Below are 21,330 nucleotides of genomic sequence, written 5' to 3'. Positions count from 1 at the left end.
AGCGTAAACTTTATAAAGTATTAAGCATTAATTCTTTGAACAGTTTATTGATTTGATTACTGCTATTACGCGCCAAGTCGCCACGAGCGTGCTCAGTGCTTGTCCTTACACGGAGTAAGGCTTCTCATTTAGTATTCCTCTATTGCACCTCATGGACTAGGAGGTGATCATCCTGAGCACCCAAAATTGAATTTACAATCTTTTTCTGACCATTTCTAAATTTGACTATCCACAGAGTGCAGCGGTATCCACATATTTTTGTTGGTTCTCTCCAGGAGGTAACCAGTATGACCAGATCTCTGGAGTGTCTCAAGTATAATGAGTGTAGCTATAGTGAGCATCTTAAGAAAGACCTCAATGAAGTTGTCGAAGATGGCCTCTGAAGAGAGGTCAGTATATGTCATGAATTTGAGGGCAATGGTAAGATGCATTCAGACTACTACCTTACATCTATACATAAACAAGTGTGGCTCTAAAGATGACAAAGGGCAATGTAAATGCATGTTTCAAACTTAATTTTATATAAATAAATAATTATAATATTTGCTTTTTCTTGAAACAAAATCCCTGCCATCATGTTTGATGCAGGCAAGCAGTCGTTTGGGGATCTCAGTTCCTTCTACATAAAGTTTTGTGAAAAGGAATGTTCATAAGAAAAGGGGCTTCATGTCCAAATACCCTTAATCATTACTCACAAACTACTATTTACACAGAGCACACATCTCAGCAAAATAATATTCGTTTATGGAAGTCCGCTTCATTTTATAGACTTGTTTGGTGTGCATTGAGGCCAGAGTCCTGAGGATCTAGGCAATTTTCCAGTTGACATTCACCAGAAACCTAAAACAAACTCTCACCAGGACTAAGACTACCCTCTTAAACTCACAAAAGGTCTGAAGAATGTCCATCTCAGAGGCCTTTGGTTACCTGTCAACTGCCTGCCTGATGTAATTGCACATCAATCTACTGTACATTCTGTTTATGGATCAGATATGTTTATTGTTTTAATGTATACACTTGCAGACAACCAAAGGTCGGCGGTGTTGTACTATGTCTAGAGACTCTTCTGAAGGCAAATGTACACAAGTTTTAATCCGCACCTCTTATCCATTTCTTTAACAAAAAGTAATAAGATGAAATAGATAACCAGCTTCTCAACTAATATCCTCCACGCTCTTACTATCTTGAAGGGAGGCTTTAGGTCAAAGCAAAACATTTTCTATAGACAAAATATCAAGTTCATGCCTGCTTCGGCTGGACCGTCGGCCACTATCCCGGCGACCAAACTGTTCCTTAAATGCTTAATACCCAGAGGTATTTAGGAAATTAGATCTCCCTGAATTCTGTCGCTAATAGGGACAGGCGTGTTTTCCACAGTGTTGCCAACTGTTTGCTCCACCCTTCAATAGCCATCGATATCTTCTCCAGTCCTGCCAATTCCCACATCTAATATACCCAAGCCCTGTGACTGGGCACATCTTTCCTGCCCCACCGCTCCAAGAGCACCTGCTCTTGAGATGGCCCCTCAGTGAACGCAGTGGTTATGAACGCCTATCAGCTATCCCCCATGCCAATGTGGGTCAGGAGTCTAATGAGTGTGATATTAAACATCAAATCTAGATCATCTAGGATTTCCTCCTAATATCTTTTTTTTATTATTGAAGTTTTGTTCAGGCATATATAAACAAAGGTACATACGCATGGAAGTACTATACAGCTTAATTTTATACAGTAATGTCACAATAAAATGCAACATCAGTATTAAACTATATCAGGTACATTGCTCCATTACAGATTGTCCTCATGGTGTCATAACAGGTACATTTATACAACACAATAAAGTAGCTCTTGTATGCTTGTTAGCTTGTGCAATGACAATATCGACAGTGGGCAAAGTAAACAGACAGATTATAAGCCCAGTAGATTTGAAAAGGGAAGGAGAGCCCCACTTGGCCTCAGTTCCAATCCCAGACTCCGCTGTCATTTAAGTGGGGAGGGCCTTCCTAAAAACTGGGCCAATTGGAAAGCGATTAATGAAGTTACGTGGACGGGGAAGTAACTCCATTTTGGCTACAAACATCCGAGAGATTAGTGTCTTGTCCCCTGAGCCAGGTGGTGAAAGGTTCCCATATATCCCTAGCGCGGGATGCCGTCTGCATTTGGTCCCAAAATGCCACCAGCTGCTCTTGACAGTAAGCGACACATCCCACACCCACTCGGGGGGCTCTAGGGGCGCCTCATCGTATGCTAAGTCTGCGCTTTGCAAGCAATAGCATCATGGCCACCAAGCGGCGTTTCTTGAATGGGATTTCACCCGCATAACTCAGCAGTGCCACCAGCGACACACCAGTGACTGCCAGAATAGTATCATACAACTCTTTCCAAAATTCAGCAATGGGGAAGCAACTCCATGCAACATGAAAAAAGGCAGCTGCTTTAAGTCTACAATTCAAGCAATGCAAATCAGGACGTAACCTTAGTCTGTGTAGCTGGAGGGGAGTGCGATACATCCTATGTATACATTTAAAATGAATTGGTCACAGCTTATAGTTTGGGGAAAGATGTCTCAAACTGTGAGCAGCGAAATAACCACTGCACGTCTGTAGGCAGGTCTTCCAAGTCAGCTCTCCATTGTATTAGTGCCTCGGGAGCAACCCATGGGTTGTTTGTTTGTACAATCTGGTAATTAATCTGGTAATTAATCTACGGGGTGAGGGTATAGTTAGTAGATGTTCTAGGGGCTTGATCACATCTGGTGGGGCTGGAAAAGCAGGACGGCACGGCGCTGAAAATATAGAAATAAATTTAGGAGTCGCACAGGAGCGTCCCACCGTGGCTGCTCGAAAAAGGTGTCCTGCGGGTATAGATTCCCCAACGTGGCTATGCGCTCGTGCCAAGGAGCCCATATCATTAAGGAAGGGGAAATGAGGGTGGTGTGCGATCGGTGTAGAGGGCGCGTAAAGTGATGGTGTCCCCACTCATTTCCGCAAACCATCCTAAGCCCATCTGAGGGTCTCAACTGTATTTATTTCATTTGCTACTCTGTGATACGGTTTATAGACAGCTACGTGCAAGGGGTTGGGACCAGCTATATCTGTTTCAATGGCCACGTGTGGTTGAAATGGGATGGGATATACCCATAAATGAAGAAATTGGGCCTGTGCACACAGCGCGTAAAGTTCGAAGTCGGGTGCACCCAATCCACCCCCAGACAGCGGGCGTGTTGATAGTTCCCAGCTGACTCAAGGCGGTTTACTGGCCCAAACAAGGGCAATTACGGTCGAGCACAGAGAGTTAAAAAAGGCCTTGGTTAAGGGTATGGGTATATTAACGAATAGGTATAGAAATTTAAGAAGAACTATAATTTTGGTGATAGCCATTCTGCCAGCAAGTGACAGAGGTAGGGCAGACCAAAGTACGATTTGCCATCTAACCAGTCTAACAGTTTACCAAAGTTCATTCGCCATATCTCTTGTAGGTTTCTACTCAGCCAGACCCCTAGGTTTTTAACTGCTCCATCAGCCCATTTAAGCGGGAATTCTAAGTTAGTATTTAGCGGGCATCAGTCAAAGGCAAAATAGAGGATTTGACCAATTAATCTGTACGCCGGACATCACACCATAGCGGAAAACCTCTCTCAATACAAGTTTGAGGTTTTCATCTGGTCTACGGATACATAATGTTATGTCATCTGCATACATTGATATTATAAGGTTCCTATCCGTAAATCCCAGACCTCGTGTGGTATGGTGTTGGCGAATTCTGGCCGCCAGGGGTTCCATTGCCACGAAGAACAACAGCGGTGAAAGCGGGCAACCCTGCCTGATTCGGCGAGTTATATAGAAAGGTTCAGATATGAGATTTACTTTCAGTCAGGCTGTTGATTTAGTATATGGCAAACTTATTAATTTAACAAAGTTGGGGCTGACGCCCAATCTGGGCAGGATAGTAAACAAAAAGAGCCACTCCAGAGAGTCAAATGCCTTTGTGGCATCCAGAAAGACTGCTGCGGAGGGGAGAATTGGGTCAATCTGGTGTAACATAGTGAAGATTGTGTGTAAATTGTGGTCTGTTGACCTGCCCAGGATGAATCCTGATTGGTCGGGTCTGGCTATGAGCGGTAGTGGTGGCTTGAGTCTGTTAGCTATAAGTTTGGCAAGGATCTTTATGTCTACATTAATTAACAACAGGGGTCTGTAGGAGTCACATAAATTAACTGCCTTGTCAGGTTTTAAAAGAGAGATTGTAGCAGCCTCACGGATCGTCGGTGGAAGGATCCCATTCTCAAGCGACTCCTGGTATATATCCAGCAGCCTAGGTGCCAGCTCCTCCGCATAGGTCTTATAAAATGTGGTGGTTAGGCCAACAATGCCTGGCACTTTCTCGCCAAGTAGGCTACTAATAACTTGTGTGATATCTTCTATCAAGAAAGGGACATCTAGATACTCTCTGTGAGAGTTACTCAGCCAGAGCAGCTCAATTGATGCGAGATATTCACTAAGGGCTGTGTATAATGAGACATAATATTTAGTAAGATGGTTGTGTGTAGCCTCTTATAGGGGAATCATCACCATCCAATAGCTCTGCTATAAATGAAGAGGAAGTGCGCTGACGTAATGCATTGGCTAGAGCTTTACCAGGCCTATCGCCCTCTCCATTGCTGCGCACTCTCGAATTTGCCCCCAAGAAACTAGTTTCACTATCTGCCTCTTCCTCGAATACTGAGATTTTACTCCTCCTTGTGGTGCGAGTTACGAAGAGCACCAACTCTGTCCCAGTTATTGCTGAGGGTGACATTGAAGTCCCCACCCCAAATAATGGTGTCGCCTTCCAGCGCTGCCAGCTTAGCTCATACAGTGAGAAAGAACTGTGGATTGTCTACATTTGGGCCATATATCGCCACCAAGGTGACGTTAGTGGTCATTAAGAGTGCCCGTGAGAATTATATATCTACCCTCAGGATCTAGCCGAACATGTGTGGTCGCCCAGGCCACGTCTGATTAGTATCGGGGCCCGTCTATCGTAATTATAGTAGGGTGCCGAGTGGATTCCCCCCCAGTATCTATTTTTCAGCTTGGGGTCAGAGACGCGGTATAGATGAGTTTCCTGGAGGAATCACAAATCTATGTGATGCCTGCTCAGATATGAGTGTATCAGCCGAGCTTTCTTAAAAACCCAATGTATTACACCTTCATTAAGAAGAGGCAGGATGTCATACTACATCACAGTTACCAACGCACCAACATCTATAGTTGCATAATACAATATAAAGCTGATTAAATACATCTCAATCATTATCACTAGGATTTGTTCTGAAGTAGCACGGCTCATTTAACTTTAAATGCTTTGGTGCGCGCGAGGCTATCTCAGCCGCCGAGCACTGAGGCAAACGGGAGAGGGATCATTGGGAAAGAGGGTGATCTTCAAGCAGGGATTCACAAACTAGACACCAGGGAGGAGGGAGCGGCCCCTTGGGCAAAGGCTTTTGCTCTCCCCTGTAAATGATGGGCACATTCAGTCTCACTCTCCCACCTCCCCCTAGGAAGCAAGGGACTATTTTGTTTCATAGTTCAGGGGTGGGGACTGCTCAGAATGGGCATGCCAATGTCCCAGCCACCCAAAACAATCTGCCACAGATTTTCTGCCCCCTCCCTACCCCCCCGGGAGGCAGATGCCCGCCCCCACCCTTTGGGGCAGATAGCCCACTAGGCACCAGGGATTATGCAGCACTCGTAGATCCCTAGGGCTGTGGCTGTCTCCTCAGGTGTGGCCCCTACTCAGTAGCCACTCCAGTGCCTAGACCGACTAGTTGATATGCTATGGGGCAGGTGCCACACCCCGCCCGGAGAAAGACATAGATCAAGTTGGGGCCCTCTGCAGCTAACCAGTTCAGCATTCCCATTTGCCAGCCCCGAAATGTTGGAGGTTTCAGTATGTAGCGACTTTGCGCAGGACAAACAGTAGACTCAGGTCTAAAAATCTGGATTCCGCTTTCCCAGTTTTATATCTGTTCCTTAATCCTAAAAAAACATGCAATAATTTTGTACTTACCAAAACCCCTGTTAAGATGTCCATAACCGCATTCCCAGGTAGTTTCAGAATTCCACAACTCCAAAACATAAACAAATAAATCTGCCTCACGCGACCCACATCTAGGACATGCATTATTGGCCCTGAGATACATCGGATGAAGCCCAGGAGGGATTAAGTAAGCCTTATACAGCAATTTATATTGAAGCAGTTTCAACCTCGCATTATGAGAGGTTATGCTGTATGCACTAACACCTGAGCCCTACCTTACTTGTATTCAATAGATCACGTTAAACCCCTCAGTACCCCCAATTCACTTTACTGCAAAAGTCACCGTGGGAATGCAAGAAAGCAAGCCCAATTTTGCAAGCTAAACCCTTGCAAAATTGGGCTAATGGCAAATGAAAGAGTCAATAAATCCTTTTCAGAGTTTGAACAGGAGATTTACTTGGTTGAATTAGATTGAGTTATATGCAACTCTATCACTGGGTCAGACTCCTATCAACAGGTTAGCTGCCTTAAAAGAGCTGACATGGATTGAAAAACTCGTTCAGACTTTCAATGCTTGATATCGGCCATATATAAAGTCCCTAAGTTGGTCGACTCGTGTCGCCTCCCCTTGCCCTAGATATGGTACTGCTTTGAGGAAATTCATTGTTGGTGCCTGGGGTGATGTCAAGGCTTCGGCACCAGGTTGAGGATGAGACCCAAGGTGAGACAACCCTCTTCACCTCAAGTGCTCAGAATCAAAATAGAAGTTAACAACCAATGGGAAGAGACCCTTCTGAAGACGCAGCCAGGCCTGCTGCACGCGAGATGTCCCCTGTTAATGCTTACCATGCCGAGGGTCACTTTATCCCAGGGACTGAGGTTCACATACTTTCGCTGACGTTCCTAAAAGATAAAGTCATTTTTACTTTGATTTATTTTTATGGAACCGGTAAAACAAACCCCTGATATTTTGCAACTTTAGAAGGAAGAGCAACACCTGCTAAAATACTAAGTAACAAATATAACATTCATATTATTTAAGTTTTGTAACTCAAATTGGCCCATTCTCACTCTTTCCAATAATGGCAATGAGCCCGTCAACTTAGAAAACAAAAGAACTGAACACATGATGCAGTTTTAAGTCACGTGACACACACGCCATTGTGTGGCAGGTGATGAAAGCTTATTGTAGTTATTTAAGGCAGGTGTCTCAGAACTAGGATGGTTATGTACCAGAACTGTGCATGCTGAGGCAGAAAAGTAAACAGATGGACATGACAACTGTTGTCTACATTAGATAAAGTAGGTACATTGTCCCAAATTTAAGACTAAGTGAAAACTTTCTTATTCAGAACTATACATTAAATTATGGCAAGAGAAAGGCAAATGCAGGATAAAAAAGGATATTAAATCACCGCTCCAGGAAAAATGAAAGCTACACGTCCATACATCATATCAGGAACACAACCCCAGGGTGTAATTTATATTTCAGTAGGCAGCGTCACCCCTGTAAAACACAAGGAACTATACTCGAACCATCATGAGTCCGCATACCTGGGCACACCTTGCCCCACTCACCCCTCATACTCCTGCTTCCATCTTTGGCTCGGTTGATTGCACAAACTCTGCATTGAGACAGTTAAGCTAAAAAGTCTCATGTGTACCTTCAGAGTTTAGCCAATGACGGGCATCATAACCGGAGTTAGTGGGAGCGGATGGCATAGGGTGATGAGGGAGAAGCCCCCAGTTGAAGGACGACATGTGCATACGATGAAAAGTACAAGGTGCCTCCCCCCTATTCACAGCAGAGACCCGGCACCTCTCACACGCTGGTTACAAAGAGCAGAAACAGCTCCTTTTTCAGTTCAGTCAAACATGGGTGTACATGCACTCATTCCCCAATGGTGACTGGTGCAAGTCTTCATTCACACAATGAGCCCTTCATCTGCCTGGAGCACCCTTCCTGTGAAAGCGTCAAGCGGACTAATAGCAATATTACTTGGTTTGCAAGCCTTTGACCTTCCTCCTGTAGAAGCCTGCCAGTCCTCCCCTGGTGACCTGCCTCTACTGCTGCAGCGAGTTTATGGGTTGCCATAGAGTACAATGCTTGGATATCCCAGACGGGAAACATACTTTATTTTAAATGTTCCCCTAAACCGTTTTATCAACTCACTTAGATTACCACTTCCTCCTGTCGTGTGGTGTAATACACTCTCTGGTAACCACGGCTCGGGGGGTGGGGGGTCCAGGGGGTTCCTGGAAGTCCCGCCACAGGCTACTATATATACACTGGCACCAGTTCAGAAGCGCCCTGTGAATCCACTGTAAAGGCCCTAACCATTGACAGAAGGCCGCAGCACCGTTACCATTAAAACAATGACCCGTCACATCATTTGAATTGTGGGGAGGAGGGGGGTCATTTTTCTTCATGGCCCTGCACAAGTTATCTTTAGTGTTTCGCATCACAGAGCCTACTCCCAACTACAGGACTGAATGCCAACAATAGCTCGATCTTTTATTCCACGAACATGAAAGTTTGACTGATCTTGCCAAAGATCTGGTATTAGGAGAGAAAGACATCTCGTAAATCCCTCTGGAAGGGGTATAGACAGTCTATGTGGGATGAAGTACCCCCTACTGTACGTTATAAGGATATTGTAAGTCACATTGGAGTTCCATAACATATAGAGGAACAAGTCAGAAGCGTTCCTCGACCTAGCCAGCCCAAACATCTACTGATCAACCATTTACCTACCCTTCTTGTGAATGATCCTCAATTAAGCAGTGAAGCTAAGTCAGGCTTCAGGCTAAGGCACAGCATTAGGACAGTAACTCTTCAAGCTGTAGACAAGACCACCTCAATACAGAACACCGACCCCTGCCTTCCGGTCCTGCTAAAACGCCATGCAGGAGCCTGGTGAATCTCTCTGAACTCACAAGGGATTCACGGATTCTGTAATACATTAGTTATCCTCATTTCTCTCCAATTTACTCCTTCTGTTTGTTCGTGCCAGATGTGAGTGAAGACCTGCAGAGGGCCACAAGAATCCATCGTTTCACCTGTGATCTTCAATCTCCACATGGAGGCTCCATAGTCAAACACAGAATCAAGATCCACCAATACCTTGACGACAACAAACAATCTAAAAATCTTGCCATCGACCAGCACAAGACCCTTTTCATCATAATGCCATTCATATATGTCGAGTACCAAAACCAAACACACCAACATTTCCAAGAGCTTGAAACAATCCTAGGAGCCACAGCTGGCTCTCCACGGATAATGCTTAAAGGGTTCACTCATCAACTTAACTCAAATCTCTACACCTCGTCATAAAGAGCAACCTCTGCTTCAAACCCACATCACCAAGAAAACAGAAGCCACCTAGCACCAACTCCGCATTAAGCTGACTTCGCACCACTACTCAAGGTCTGTACTTTTTCTACCTGGATGGCAGCAAAGCCTAATCTCTACCATTCACAATACCTCCCTCGTCCCAATATAGAGTGCCCTCTATGTCACAGTTTGACATCTCAAAGGCCCAAAGAAATTCAAACGCATCACTCCAACACTGAAGGAAATACTCTGGCCAAACTACAAGCCTATAGAAGGAGGAACAATAAAAAATGCCTTGACTTAAAATGTTAGGTGAAGGCTGAATTGTTTCAAACGTTTGTTGGTACATTTTTCATATTTACAAAACAAAGATTTATAGGAAATTTGTGTTTCCACTTTTTGTACTACTGGTTGAACCACCTGACCCTTCTCCAGCTTTTCCCAACTACATCTGCCACCACCATTTTCCTCAAATATTTAAATATTCAATAACTGATTGGAGCACTGATGGCAAAACACAAGCCACAGGGACCGAAAATTGCACTGAATTGTGCCTTCTACTGATATACCTTCTTGGGCTCGCACTGCCATCTCCATTGCCACAACCATCCACTTTGATCCTTCAGCTGATGCAATGCACATAAGGAGGTTTTCTCTGTTTGTATGAGGGTTCATCCCAACTCCAGAATTTTTCTCTCTCCTGAGACCAAACAGGAAAACGTCAATCTGATCTGCAGAAGTTGGAGCCACTTTCTAGTAGCTGCCATGTATGTTGGCTTTACCACGTGGTTGACTGGTGAGTCAGTTTTAAAACCCACAGAGAACTCTGAGGCGTGCACAAGAGCATAATCCAAATTTTTAACCTGAGTTCTAAAGCTCGTAGGGAGCGCGGGCAGTGTGCGTTTGAGGGTCGTAGAAAGAGTGGAAGTGGGAGACAAATTCTGGTGACTGCCATTTTTGCTGTCTTTACCATTTGGCTGATTGGCGAGAAAGCAATAAAATCCACCAACGAGGCTTGAGCAAGGGTATATTTAAGAATTCTAAAGTGCTTTCTAAAGCTTACAGAGAACAAAGACAGTGCGTCTGCAAGAGGAGTGGAAGTGAGAGACATTTTACCGTATAGTTGGGTGGTGAGGCAGCTCTAAAACCTGCAGCTAGCTCTGAGGCTGAAGCTTGTTGGGAGGAGAGCGAGAGAGAGCGCGCGAAAGAGAGAGAGAGAGCGCGTGAAAGAGAGAGAGAGTGTGTGTGTGTGGACAGTGGAAAGAGATCAATGGAGTCATGTGCAAGCAATTATTCTATAGATAATTATTTTTTTCTAACATAATTTCTTATGTTTAGCATTTGTGATAATTCTATAGATGTCAAATTAATTTACATGATTTTGCACTTATGTAAACTTACAAGACACAAACTTAATTGAAAATGTCAAAACTAGCGACATTTCGAAGCCACAGTGGCAGATAGTGTCTCAATCAGAGGCAGCGACACAATAGCTGTGTCCAAACTCTGCATGCATCATCACACTGGACACGTGTACTGTGGCCTCCATGCGTGCTTTGACTCCATCATCATACTGGACACGTGTACCGTGGCCTCCATGCGTGCTTTCACTCCATCATCACACTGGACTCGTGTACCGTGGCCTCCATGCGTGCTTGCACTCCATCATCACACTGGACACGTGCACCGTGGCCTCCATGGGTGCTTGCACTCCATCATCACACTGGACACGTGCACCATGGCCTCCATGCGCGCTTGCACTCCATCATCACACTGGACACGTGCACCGTGGCCTCCATGCGTGCTTGCACTCCATCATCACACTGGACACGTGTACCGTGGCCTCCATGCGTGCTTTCACTCCATCATCACACTGGACACGTGTACCGTGGCCTCCATGCGTGCTTGCACTCCATCATCACACTGGACACGTGCACCGTGGCCTCCATGCGTGCTTGCACTCCATCATCACACTGGACACGTGCACCATGGCCTCCATGCGCGCTTGCACTCCATCATCACACTGGACACGTGCACCTTGGCCTCCATGCGTGCTTTCACTCCATCATCATACTGGACACGTGTACCGTGGCCTCCATGCGTGCTTGCACTCCATCATCACACTGGACACGTGCACCGTGGCCTCCATGCGCGCTTGCACTCCATCATCACACTGGACACGTGCACCATGGCCTCCATGCGCGCTTGCACTCCATCATCACACTGGACACGTGCACCATGGCCTCCATGCGCGCTTTCACTCCATCATCACACTGGACACGTGCACCATGGCCTCCATGCATGCTTGCACTCAGCACACACTGCGTGCACCATCACACTGGACACTTGCACCATGGCCCCCATGCATGCTTGCACTCAGCGCACGCTGGGTGCACCACCACACTGGACCCGTGCACCACGGCCTCCATGCGTGCTTCCACTCCATCATCACACTGGACACGTGCACCGTGGCCTCCATGCGTGCTTGAACTCCATCATCACACTGGACACGTGCACCATGGCCTCCATGCATGCTTGCACTCAGCGCACGCTGGGTGCACCACCACACTGGACCCGTGCACCACGGCCTCCATGCATGCTTTCACTCAGCACACACTGCGTGCACCATCACACTGGACACTCGCACCATGGCCTCCATGCATGCTTGCACTCAGCGCACGCTGGGTGCACCACCACACTGGACCCGTGCATCACGGCCTCCATGCGTGCTTCCACTCCATCATCACACTGGACACATGCACCGTGGCCTCCATGTGTGCTTGCACTCCATCATCACACTGGACACGTGCACCGTGGCCTCCATGCATGCTTGCACTCAGCGCACGCTGCATGCACCACCACACTGGACCCGTGCACCACGGCCTCCATGCACGCTTTCACTCAGCACACTCTGCGTGCACCATCACACTGGACCCGTGCACCACGGCCTCCATGCGTGCTTGCACTCCATCATCACACTGGACACGTGCACCGTGGCCTCCATGTGTGCTTGCACTCCGTCATCACACTGGACCCGTGCACCACGGCCTCCATGCATGCTTGCACTCAGCGCATGCTGGACAGGTGCACCACGGCCTCCATGCATGCTTGCACTCAGCGCACGCTGGGTGCACCACCACACTGGACCCGTGCACCACGGCCTCCATGCGTGCTTGCACTCCATCATCACACTGGACACGTGCACCATGGCCTCCATGCGTGCTTGCACTCCATCATCACACTGGACACGTGCACCGTGGCCTCCATGCGTGCTTGCACTCCATCATCACACTGGACACGTGCACCGTGGCCTCCATGCGTGCTTGCACTCCATCATCACACTGGACACGTGCACCGTGGCCTCCATGCGTGCTTGCACTCCATCATCACACTGAACACGTGCACCATGGCCCCCATGCGTGCTTGCACTCCATCATCACACTGGACACGTGCACCGTGGCCTCCATGCGTGCTTTCACTCCATCATCACACTGGACACGTGCACCGTGGCCTCCATGCGTGCTTGCACTCCATCATCACACTGGACATGTGCACCACGGCCTCCATGTGTGCTTGCACTCCATCATCACACTGGACACGTGCACCGTGGCCTCCATGCGTGATTGCACTCCATCATCACACTGGACACGTGCACCATGGCCCTCATGCGTGCTTGCACTCCATCATCACACTGGAAACGTGTACCGTGGCCTCCATGCGTGCTTGCACTCCATCACACTCGACATGTGCACCACGGCCTCCATGTGTGCTTGCACTCCATCATCACACTGGACACGTGCACCGTGGCCTCCATGCGTGCTTGTACTCCATCATCACACTGGACACGTGCACCGTGGCCTCCATGCGTGCTTGCACTCCATCATCACACTGGACACGTGCACCACGGCCTCCATGCGTGCTTGCACTCCACCATCACACTGGACACGTGCACCGTGGCCTCCATGCGTGCTTGCACTCCATCATCACACTGGACACGTGCACCGTGGCCTCCATGCGTGCTTGCACTCCATCATCACACTGGACACGTGCACCGTGGCCTCCATGCGTGCTTGCACTCCATCATCACACTGGACATGTGCACCGTGGCCTCCATGGGTGCTTGCACTCCATCACACTGGACATGTGCACCGTGGCTTCCATGCGTGCTTGCACTCCATCATCACACTGGACACGTGCACCGTGGCCTCCATGCGTGCTTGCACTCCATCATCACACTGGACACGTGTACCGTGGCCTCCATGCGTGCTTGCACTCCATCATCACACTGGACACGTGCACCGTGGCCTCCATGCGTGCTTGCACTCCCTCATCACACTGGACACGTGCACCGTGGCCTCCATGCGTGCTTGCACTCCATCACACTGGACATGTGCACCGTGGCCTCCATGCGTGCTTGCACTCCATCATCACACAGGACACGTGCACCGTGGCCTCCATGCATGCTTTCACTCCATCATCACACTGGACACGTGTACCGTGGCCTCCATGCGTGCTTTCACTCCATCATCACACTGGACACGTGCACCATGGCCCCCATGCGTGCTTGCACTCCATCATCACACTGGACACGTGCACCGTGGCCTCCATGCGTGCTTGCACTCCATCATCACACTGGACATGTGCACCACGGCCTCCATGCGTGCTTGCACTCCATCATCACACTGGACACGTGCACCGTGCCCTCCATGCGTGCTTGCACTCCATCATCACACTGGACACGTGCACCGTGGCCTCCATGCGTGCTTGCACTCCATCATCACACAGGACACGTGCACCGTGGCCTCCATGCATGCTTTCACTCCATCATCACACTGGACACGTGTACCGTGGCCTCCATGCGTGCTTTCACTCCATCATCACACTGGACACGTGCACCATGGCCCCCATGCGTGCTTGCACTCCATCATCACACTGGACACGTGCACCGTGGCCTCCATGCGTGGTTGCACTCCATCATCACACTGGACACTTGCACCATGGCCTCCATGCATGCTTGCACTCAGCGCACGCTGGGTGCACCACCACACTGGACCCGTGCATCACGGCCTCCATGCGTGCTTCCACTCCATCATCACACTGGACACATGCACCGTGGCCTCCATGTGTGCTTGCACTCCATCATCACACTGGACACGTGCACCGTGGCCTCCATTCATGCTTGCACTCAGCGCACGCTGCATGCACCACCACACTGGACCCGTGCACCACGGCCTCCATGCACGCTTTCACTCAGCACACTCTGCGTGCACCATCACACTGGACCCGTGCACCACGGCCTCCATGCGTGCGTGCACTCCATCATCACACTGGACACGTGCACCGTGGCCTCCATGTGTGCTTGCACTCCGTCATCACACTGGACCCGTGCACCACGGCCTCCATGCATGCTTGCACTCAGCGCATGCTGGACAGGTGCACCACGGCCTCCATGCATGCTTGCACTCAGCGCACGCTGGGTGCACCACCACACTGGACCCGTGCATCACGGCCTCCATGCGTGCTTGCACTCCATCATCACACTGGACACGTGCACCATGGCCTCCATGCGTGCTTGCACTCCATCATCACACTGGACACGTGCACCGTGGCCTCCATGCGTGCTTGCACTCCATCATCACACTGGACACGTGCACCGTGGCCTCCATGCGTGCTTGCACTCCATCATCACACAGGACACGTGCACCGACACGTGCACCGTGGCCTCCATGCATGCTTTCACTCCATCATCACACTGGACACGTGTACCGTGGCCTCCATGCGTGCTTTCACTCCATCATCACACTGGACACGTGCACCATGGCCCCCATGCGTGCTTGCACTCCATCATCACACTGGACACGTGCACCGTGGCCTCCATGCGTGCTTGCACTCCATCATCACACTGGACACTTGCACCATGGCCTCCATGCATGCTTGCACTCAGCGCACGCTGGGTGCACCACCACACTGGACCCGTGCATCACGGCCTCCATGCGTGCTTCCACTCCATCATCACACTGGACACATGCACCGTGGCCTCCATGTGTGCTTGCACTCCATCATCACACTGGACACGTGCACCGTGGCCTCCATGCATGCTTGCACTCAGCGCACGCTGCATGCACCACCACACTGGACCCGTGCACCACGGCCTCCATGCACGCTTTCACTCAGCACACTCTGCGTGCACCATCACACTGGACCCGTGCACCACGGCCTCCATGCGTGCTTGCACTCCATCATCACACAGGACACGTGCACCGTGGCCTCCATGCATGCTTTCACTCCATCATCACACTGGACACGTGTACCGTGGCCTCCATGCGTGCTTTCACTCCATCATCACACTGGACACGTGCACCATGGCCCCCATGCGTGCTTGCACTCCATCATCACACTGGACACGTGCACCGTGGCCTCCATGCGTGCTTGCACTCCATCATCACACTGGACATGTGCACCGTGGCCTCCATGGGTGCTTGCACTCCATCACACTGGACATGTGCACCGTGGCTTCCATGCGTGCTTGCACTCCATCATCACACTGGACACGTGCACCGTGGCCTCCATGCGTGCTTGCACTCCATCATCACACTGGACACGTGTACCGTGGCCTCCATGCGTGCTTGCACTCCATCATCACACTGGACACGTGCACCGTGGCCTCCATGCGTGCTTGCACTCCCTCATCACACTGGACACGTGCACCGTGGCCTCCATGCGTGCTTGCACTCCATCACACTGGACATGTGCACCGTGGCCTCCATGCGTGCTTGCACTCCATCATCACACAGGACACGTGCACCGTGGCCTCCATGCATGCTTTCACTCCATCATCACACTGGACACGTGTACCGTGGCCTCCATGCGTGCTTTCACTCCATCATCACACTGGACACGTGCACCATGGCCCCCATGCGTGCTTGCACTCCATCATCACACTGGACACGTGCACCGTGGCCTCCATGCGTGCTTGCACTCCATCATCACACTGGACATGTGCACCACGGCCTCCATGCGTGCTTGCACTCCATCATCACACTGGACACGTGCACCGTGGCCTCCATGCGTGCTTGCACTCCATCATCACACTGGACACGTGCACCGTGGCTCCATGCGTGCTTGCACTCCATCATCACACAGGACACGTGCACCGTGGCCTCCATGCATGCTTTCACTCCATCATCACACTGGACACGTGTACCGTGGCCTCCATGCGTGCTTTCACTCCATCATCACACTGGACACGTGCACCATGGCCCCCATGCGTGCTTGCACTCCATCATCACACTGGACACGTGCACCGTGGCCTCCATGCGTGCTTGCACTCCATCATCACACTGGACACTTGCACCATGGCCTCCATGCATGCTTGCACTCAGCGCACGCTGGGTGCACCACCACACTGGACCCGTGCATCACGGCCTCCATGCGTGCTTCCACTCCATCATCACACTGGACACATGCACCGTGGCCTCCATGTGTGCTTGCACTCCATCATCACACTGGACACGTGCACCGTGGCCTCCATGCATGCTTGCACTCAGCGCACGCTGCATGCACCACCACACTGGACCCGTGCACCACGGCCTCCATGCACGCTTTCACTCAGCACACTCTGCGTGCACCATCACACTGGACCCGTGCACCACGGCCTCCATGCGTGCGTGCACTCCATCATCACACTGGACACGTGCACCGTGGCCTCCATGTGTGCTTGCACTCCGTCATCACACTGGACCCGTGCACCACGGCCTCCATGCATGCTTGCACTCAGCGCATGCTGGACAGGTGCACCACGGCCTCCATGCATGCTTGCACTCAGCGCACGCTGGGTGCACCACCACACTGGACCCGTGCATCACGGCCTCCATGCGTGCTTGCACTCCATCATCACACTGGACACGTGCACCATGGCCTCCATGCGTGCTTGCACTCCATCATCACACTGGACACGTGCACCGTGGCCTCCATGCGTGCTTGCACTCCATCATCACACTGGACACGTGCACCGTGGCCTCCATGCGTGCTTGCACTCCATCATCACACTGGACACGTGCACCGTGGCCTCCATGCGTGCTTGTACTCCATCATCACACAGGACACGTGCACCGACACGTGCACCGTGGCCTCCATGCATGCTTTCACTCCATCATCACACTGGACACGTGCACCGTGGCCTCCATGCGTGCTTGCACTCCATCATCACACTGGACATGTGCACCACGGCCTCCATGCGCGCTTGCACTCCATCATCACACTGGACACGTGCACCGTGGCCTCCATGCGTGCTTGCACTCCATCATCACACTGGACACGTGCACCATGGCCCTCATGCGTGCTTGCACTCCATCATCACACTGGACACGTGTACCGTGGCCTCCATGCGTGCTTGCACTCCATCACACTGGACATGTGCACCACGGCCTCCATGTGTGCTTGCACTCCATCATCACACTGGACACGTGCACCGTGGCCTCCATGCGTGCTTGCACTCCATCATCACACTGGACACGTGCACCGTGGCCTCCATGCGTGCTTGCACTCCATCATCACACTGGACACGTGCACCACGGCCTCCATGCGTGCTTGCACTCCATCATCACACTGGACACGTGCACCGTGGCCTCCATGCGTGCTTGCACTCCATCATCACACTGGACACGTGCACCGTGGCCTCCATGCGTGCTTGCACTCCATCATCACACAGGACACGTGCACCGTGGCCTCCATGCATGCTTTCACTCCATCATCACACTGGACACGTGTACCGTGGCCTCCATGCGTGCTTTCACTCCATCATCACACTGGACACGTGCACCATGGCCCCCATGCGTGCTTGCACTCCATCATCACACTGGACACGTGCACCGTGGCCTCCATGCGTGCTTGCACTCCATCATCACACTGGACATGTGCACCGTGGCCTCCATGGGTGCTTGCACTCCATCACACTGGACATGTGCACCGTGGCTTCCATGCGTGCTTGCACTCCATCATCACACTGGACACGTGCACCGTGGCCTCCATGCGTGCTTGCACTCCATCATCACACTGGACACGTGTACCGTGGCCTCCATGCGTGCTTGCACTCCATCATCACACTGGACACGTGCACCGTGGCCTCCATGCGTGCTTGCACTCCCTCATCACACTGGACACGTGCACCGTGGCCTCCATGCGTGCTTGCACTCCATCATCACACTGGACACGTGCACCGTGGCCTCCATGCGTGCTTGCACTCCATCATCACACAGGACACGCGCACCGACACGTGCACCGTGGCCTCCATGCATGCTTTCACTCCATCATCACACTGGACACGTGTACCGTGGCCTCCATGCGTGCTTTCACTCCATCATCACACTGGACACGTGCACCATGGCCCCCATGCGTGCTTGCACTCCATCATCACACTGGACACGTGCACCGTGGCCTCCATGCGTGCTTGCACTCCATCATCACACTGGACACTTGCACCATGGCCTCCATGCTTGCTTGCACTCAGCGCACGCTGGGTGCACCACCACACTGGACCCGTGCATCACGGCCTCCATGCGTGCTTCCACTCCATCATCACACTGGACACATGCACCGTGGCCTCCATGTGTGCTTGCACTCCATCATCACACTGGACACGTGCACCGTGGCCTCCATGCATGCTTGCACTCAGCGCACGCTGCATGCACCACCACACTGGACCCGTGCACCACGGCCTCCATGCACGCTTTCACTCAGCACACTCTGCGTGCACCATCACACTGGACCCGTGCACCACGGCCTCCATGCGTGCTTGCACTCCATCATCACACTGGACACGTGCACCGTGGCCTCCATGTGTGCTTGCACTCCGTCATCACACTGGACCCGTGCACCACGGCCTCCATGCATGCTTGCACTCAGCGCATGCTGGACAGGTGCACCACGGCCTCCATGCATGCTTGCACTCAGCGCACGCTGGGTGCACCACCACACTGGACCCGTGCACCACGGCCTCCATGCGTGCTTGCACTCCATCATCACACTGGACACGTGCACCATGGCCTCCATGCGTGCTTGCACTCCATCATCACACTGGACACGTGCACCGTGGCCTCCATGCGTGCTTGCACTCCATCATCACACTGGACACGTGCACTGTGGCCTCCATGCGTGCTTGCACTCCATCATCACACTGGACACGTGCACCGTGGCCTCCATGCGTGCTTGCACTCCATCATCACACTGGACACGTGCACCGTGGCCTCCATGCGTGCTTGCACTCCATCATCACACTGGACATGTGCACCACGGCCTCCATGCGCGCTTGCACTCCATCATCACACTGGACACGTGCACCGTGGCCTCCATGCGTGCTTGCACTCCATCATCACACTGGACACGTGCACCATGGCCCTCATGCGTGCTTGCACTCCATCATCACACTGGACACGTGTACCGTGGCCTCCATGCGTGCTTGCACTCCATCACACTGGACATGTGCACCACGGCCTCCATGTGTGCTTGCACTCCGTCATCACACTGGACACGTGCACCGTGGCCTCCATGCGTGCTTGCACTCCATCATCACACTGGACACGTGCACCGTGGCCTCCATGCGTGCTTGCACTCCATCATCACACAGGACACGTGCACCGTGGCCTCCATGCATGCTTTCACTCCATCATCACACTGGACACGTGTACCGTGGCCTCCATGCGTGCTTTCACTCCATCATCACACTGGACACGTGCACCATGGCCCCCATGCGTGCTTGCACTCCATCATCACACTGGACACGTGCACCGTGGCCTCCATGCGTGCTTGCACTCCATCATCACACTGAACACGTGCACCATGGCCCCCATGCGTGCTTGCACTCCATCATCACACTGGACACGTGCACCGTGGCCTCCATGCGTGCTTTCACTCCATCATCACACTGGACACGTGCACCGTGGCCTCCATGCGTGCTTGCACTCCATCATCACACTGGACATGTGCACCATGGCCTCCATGCGCGCTTGCACTCCATCATCACACTGGACACGTGCACCGTGGCCTCCATGCGTGCTTGCACTCCATCATCACACTGGACACGTGCACCGTGGCCTCCATGCGTGCTTGCACTCCATCATCACACTGGACACGTGTACCGTGGCCTCCATGCGTGCTTGCACTCCATCATCACACTGGACATGTGCACCGTGGCCTCCATGGGTGCTTGCACTCCATCACACTGGACATGTGCACCATGGCTTCCATGCGTGCTTGCACTCCATCATCACACTGGACACGTGCACCGTGGCCTCCATGCGTGCTTGCACTCCATCATCACACTGGACACGTGTACCGTGGCCTCCATGCGTGCTTGCACTCCATCATCACACTGGACACGTGCACCGTGGCCTCCATGCGTGCTTGCACTCCCTCATCACACTGGACACGTGCACCGTGGCCTCCATGCGTGCTTGCACTCCATCACACTGGACATGTGCACCGTGGCCTCCATGCGTGCTTGCACTCCATCATCACACAGGACACGTGCACCGTGGCCTCCATGCATGCTTTCACTCCATCATCACACTGGACACGTGTACCGTGGCCTCCATGTGTGCTTTCACTCCATCATCACACTGGACACGTGCACCATGGCCCCCATGCGTGCTTGCACTCCATCATCACACTGGACACGTGCACCGTGGCCTCCATGCGTGCTTGCACTCCATCATCACACTGGACATGTGCACCGTGGCCTCCATGGGTGCTTGCACTCCATCACACTGGACACGTGCACCGTGGCTTCCATGCGTGCTTGCACTCCATCATCACACTGGACACGTGCACCGTGGCCCCCATGCATGCTTGCACTCAGCGCACGCTGGGTGCACCATCACACTGGACACGTGCACCATGGCCTCCATGCACGCTTTCACTCAGCACACTCTGCGTGCACCATCACACTGGACACGTGCACCGTGGCCTCCATGCGT

General features: G+C 51.8%; 1 protein-coding gene across 1 annotated transcript in view; it reads right to left on the bottom strand.

Moving 5' to 3' along the window:
• Window positions 1–21,330, bottom strand: part of CUX1 (cut like homeobox 1) — a 1,380,044-nt gene that overhangs the window by 28,501 nt on the left and 1,330,213 nt on the right. The window contains exon 20 of the mRNA XM_078679378.1: window positions 6,868–6,924. Within this exon, the coding sequence (XP_078535504.1) occupies window positions 6,868–6,924 (57 nt within the window). The remainder of the gene's footprint in view (window positions 1–6,867; window positions 6,925–21,330) is intronic.

Source organism: Lissotriton helveticus, chromosome 3_1, assembly GCF_964261635.1.
Source record: "Lissotriton helveticus chromosome 3_1, aLisHel1.1, whole genome shotgun sequence".
NCBI lineage: Eukaryota > Metazoa > Chordata > Amphibia > Caudata > Salamandridae > Lissotriton > Lissotriton helveticus.
Note: the sequence above shows the minus strand (reverse complement) of the source record. Positions and strands in the feature narration are given on the sequence as shown.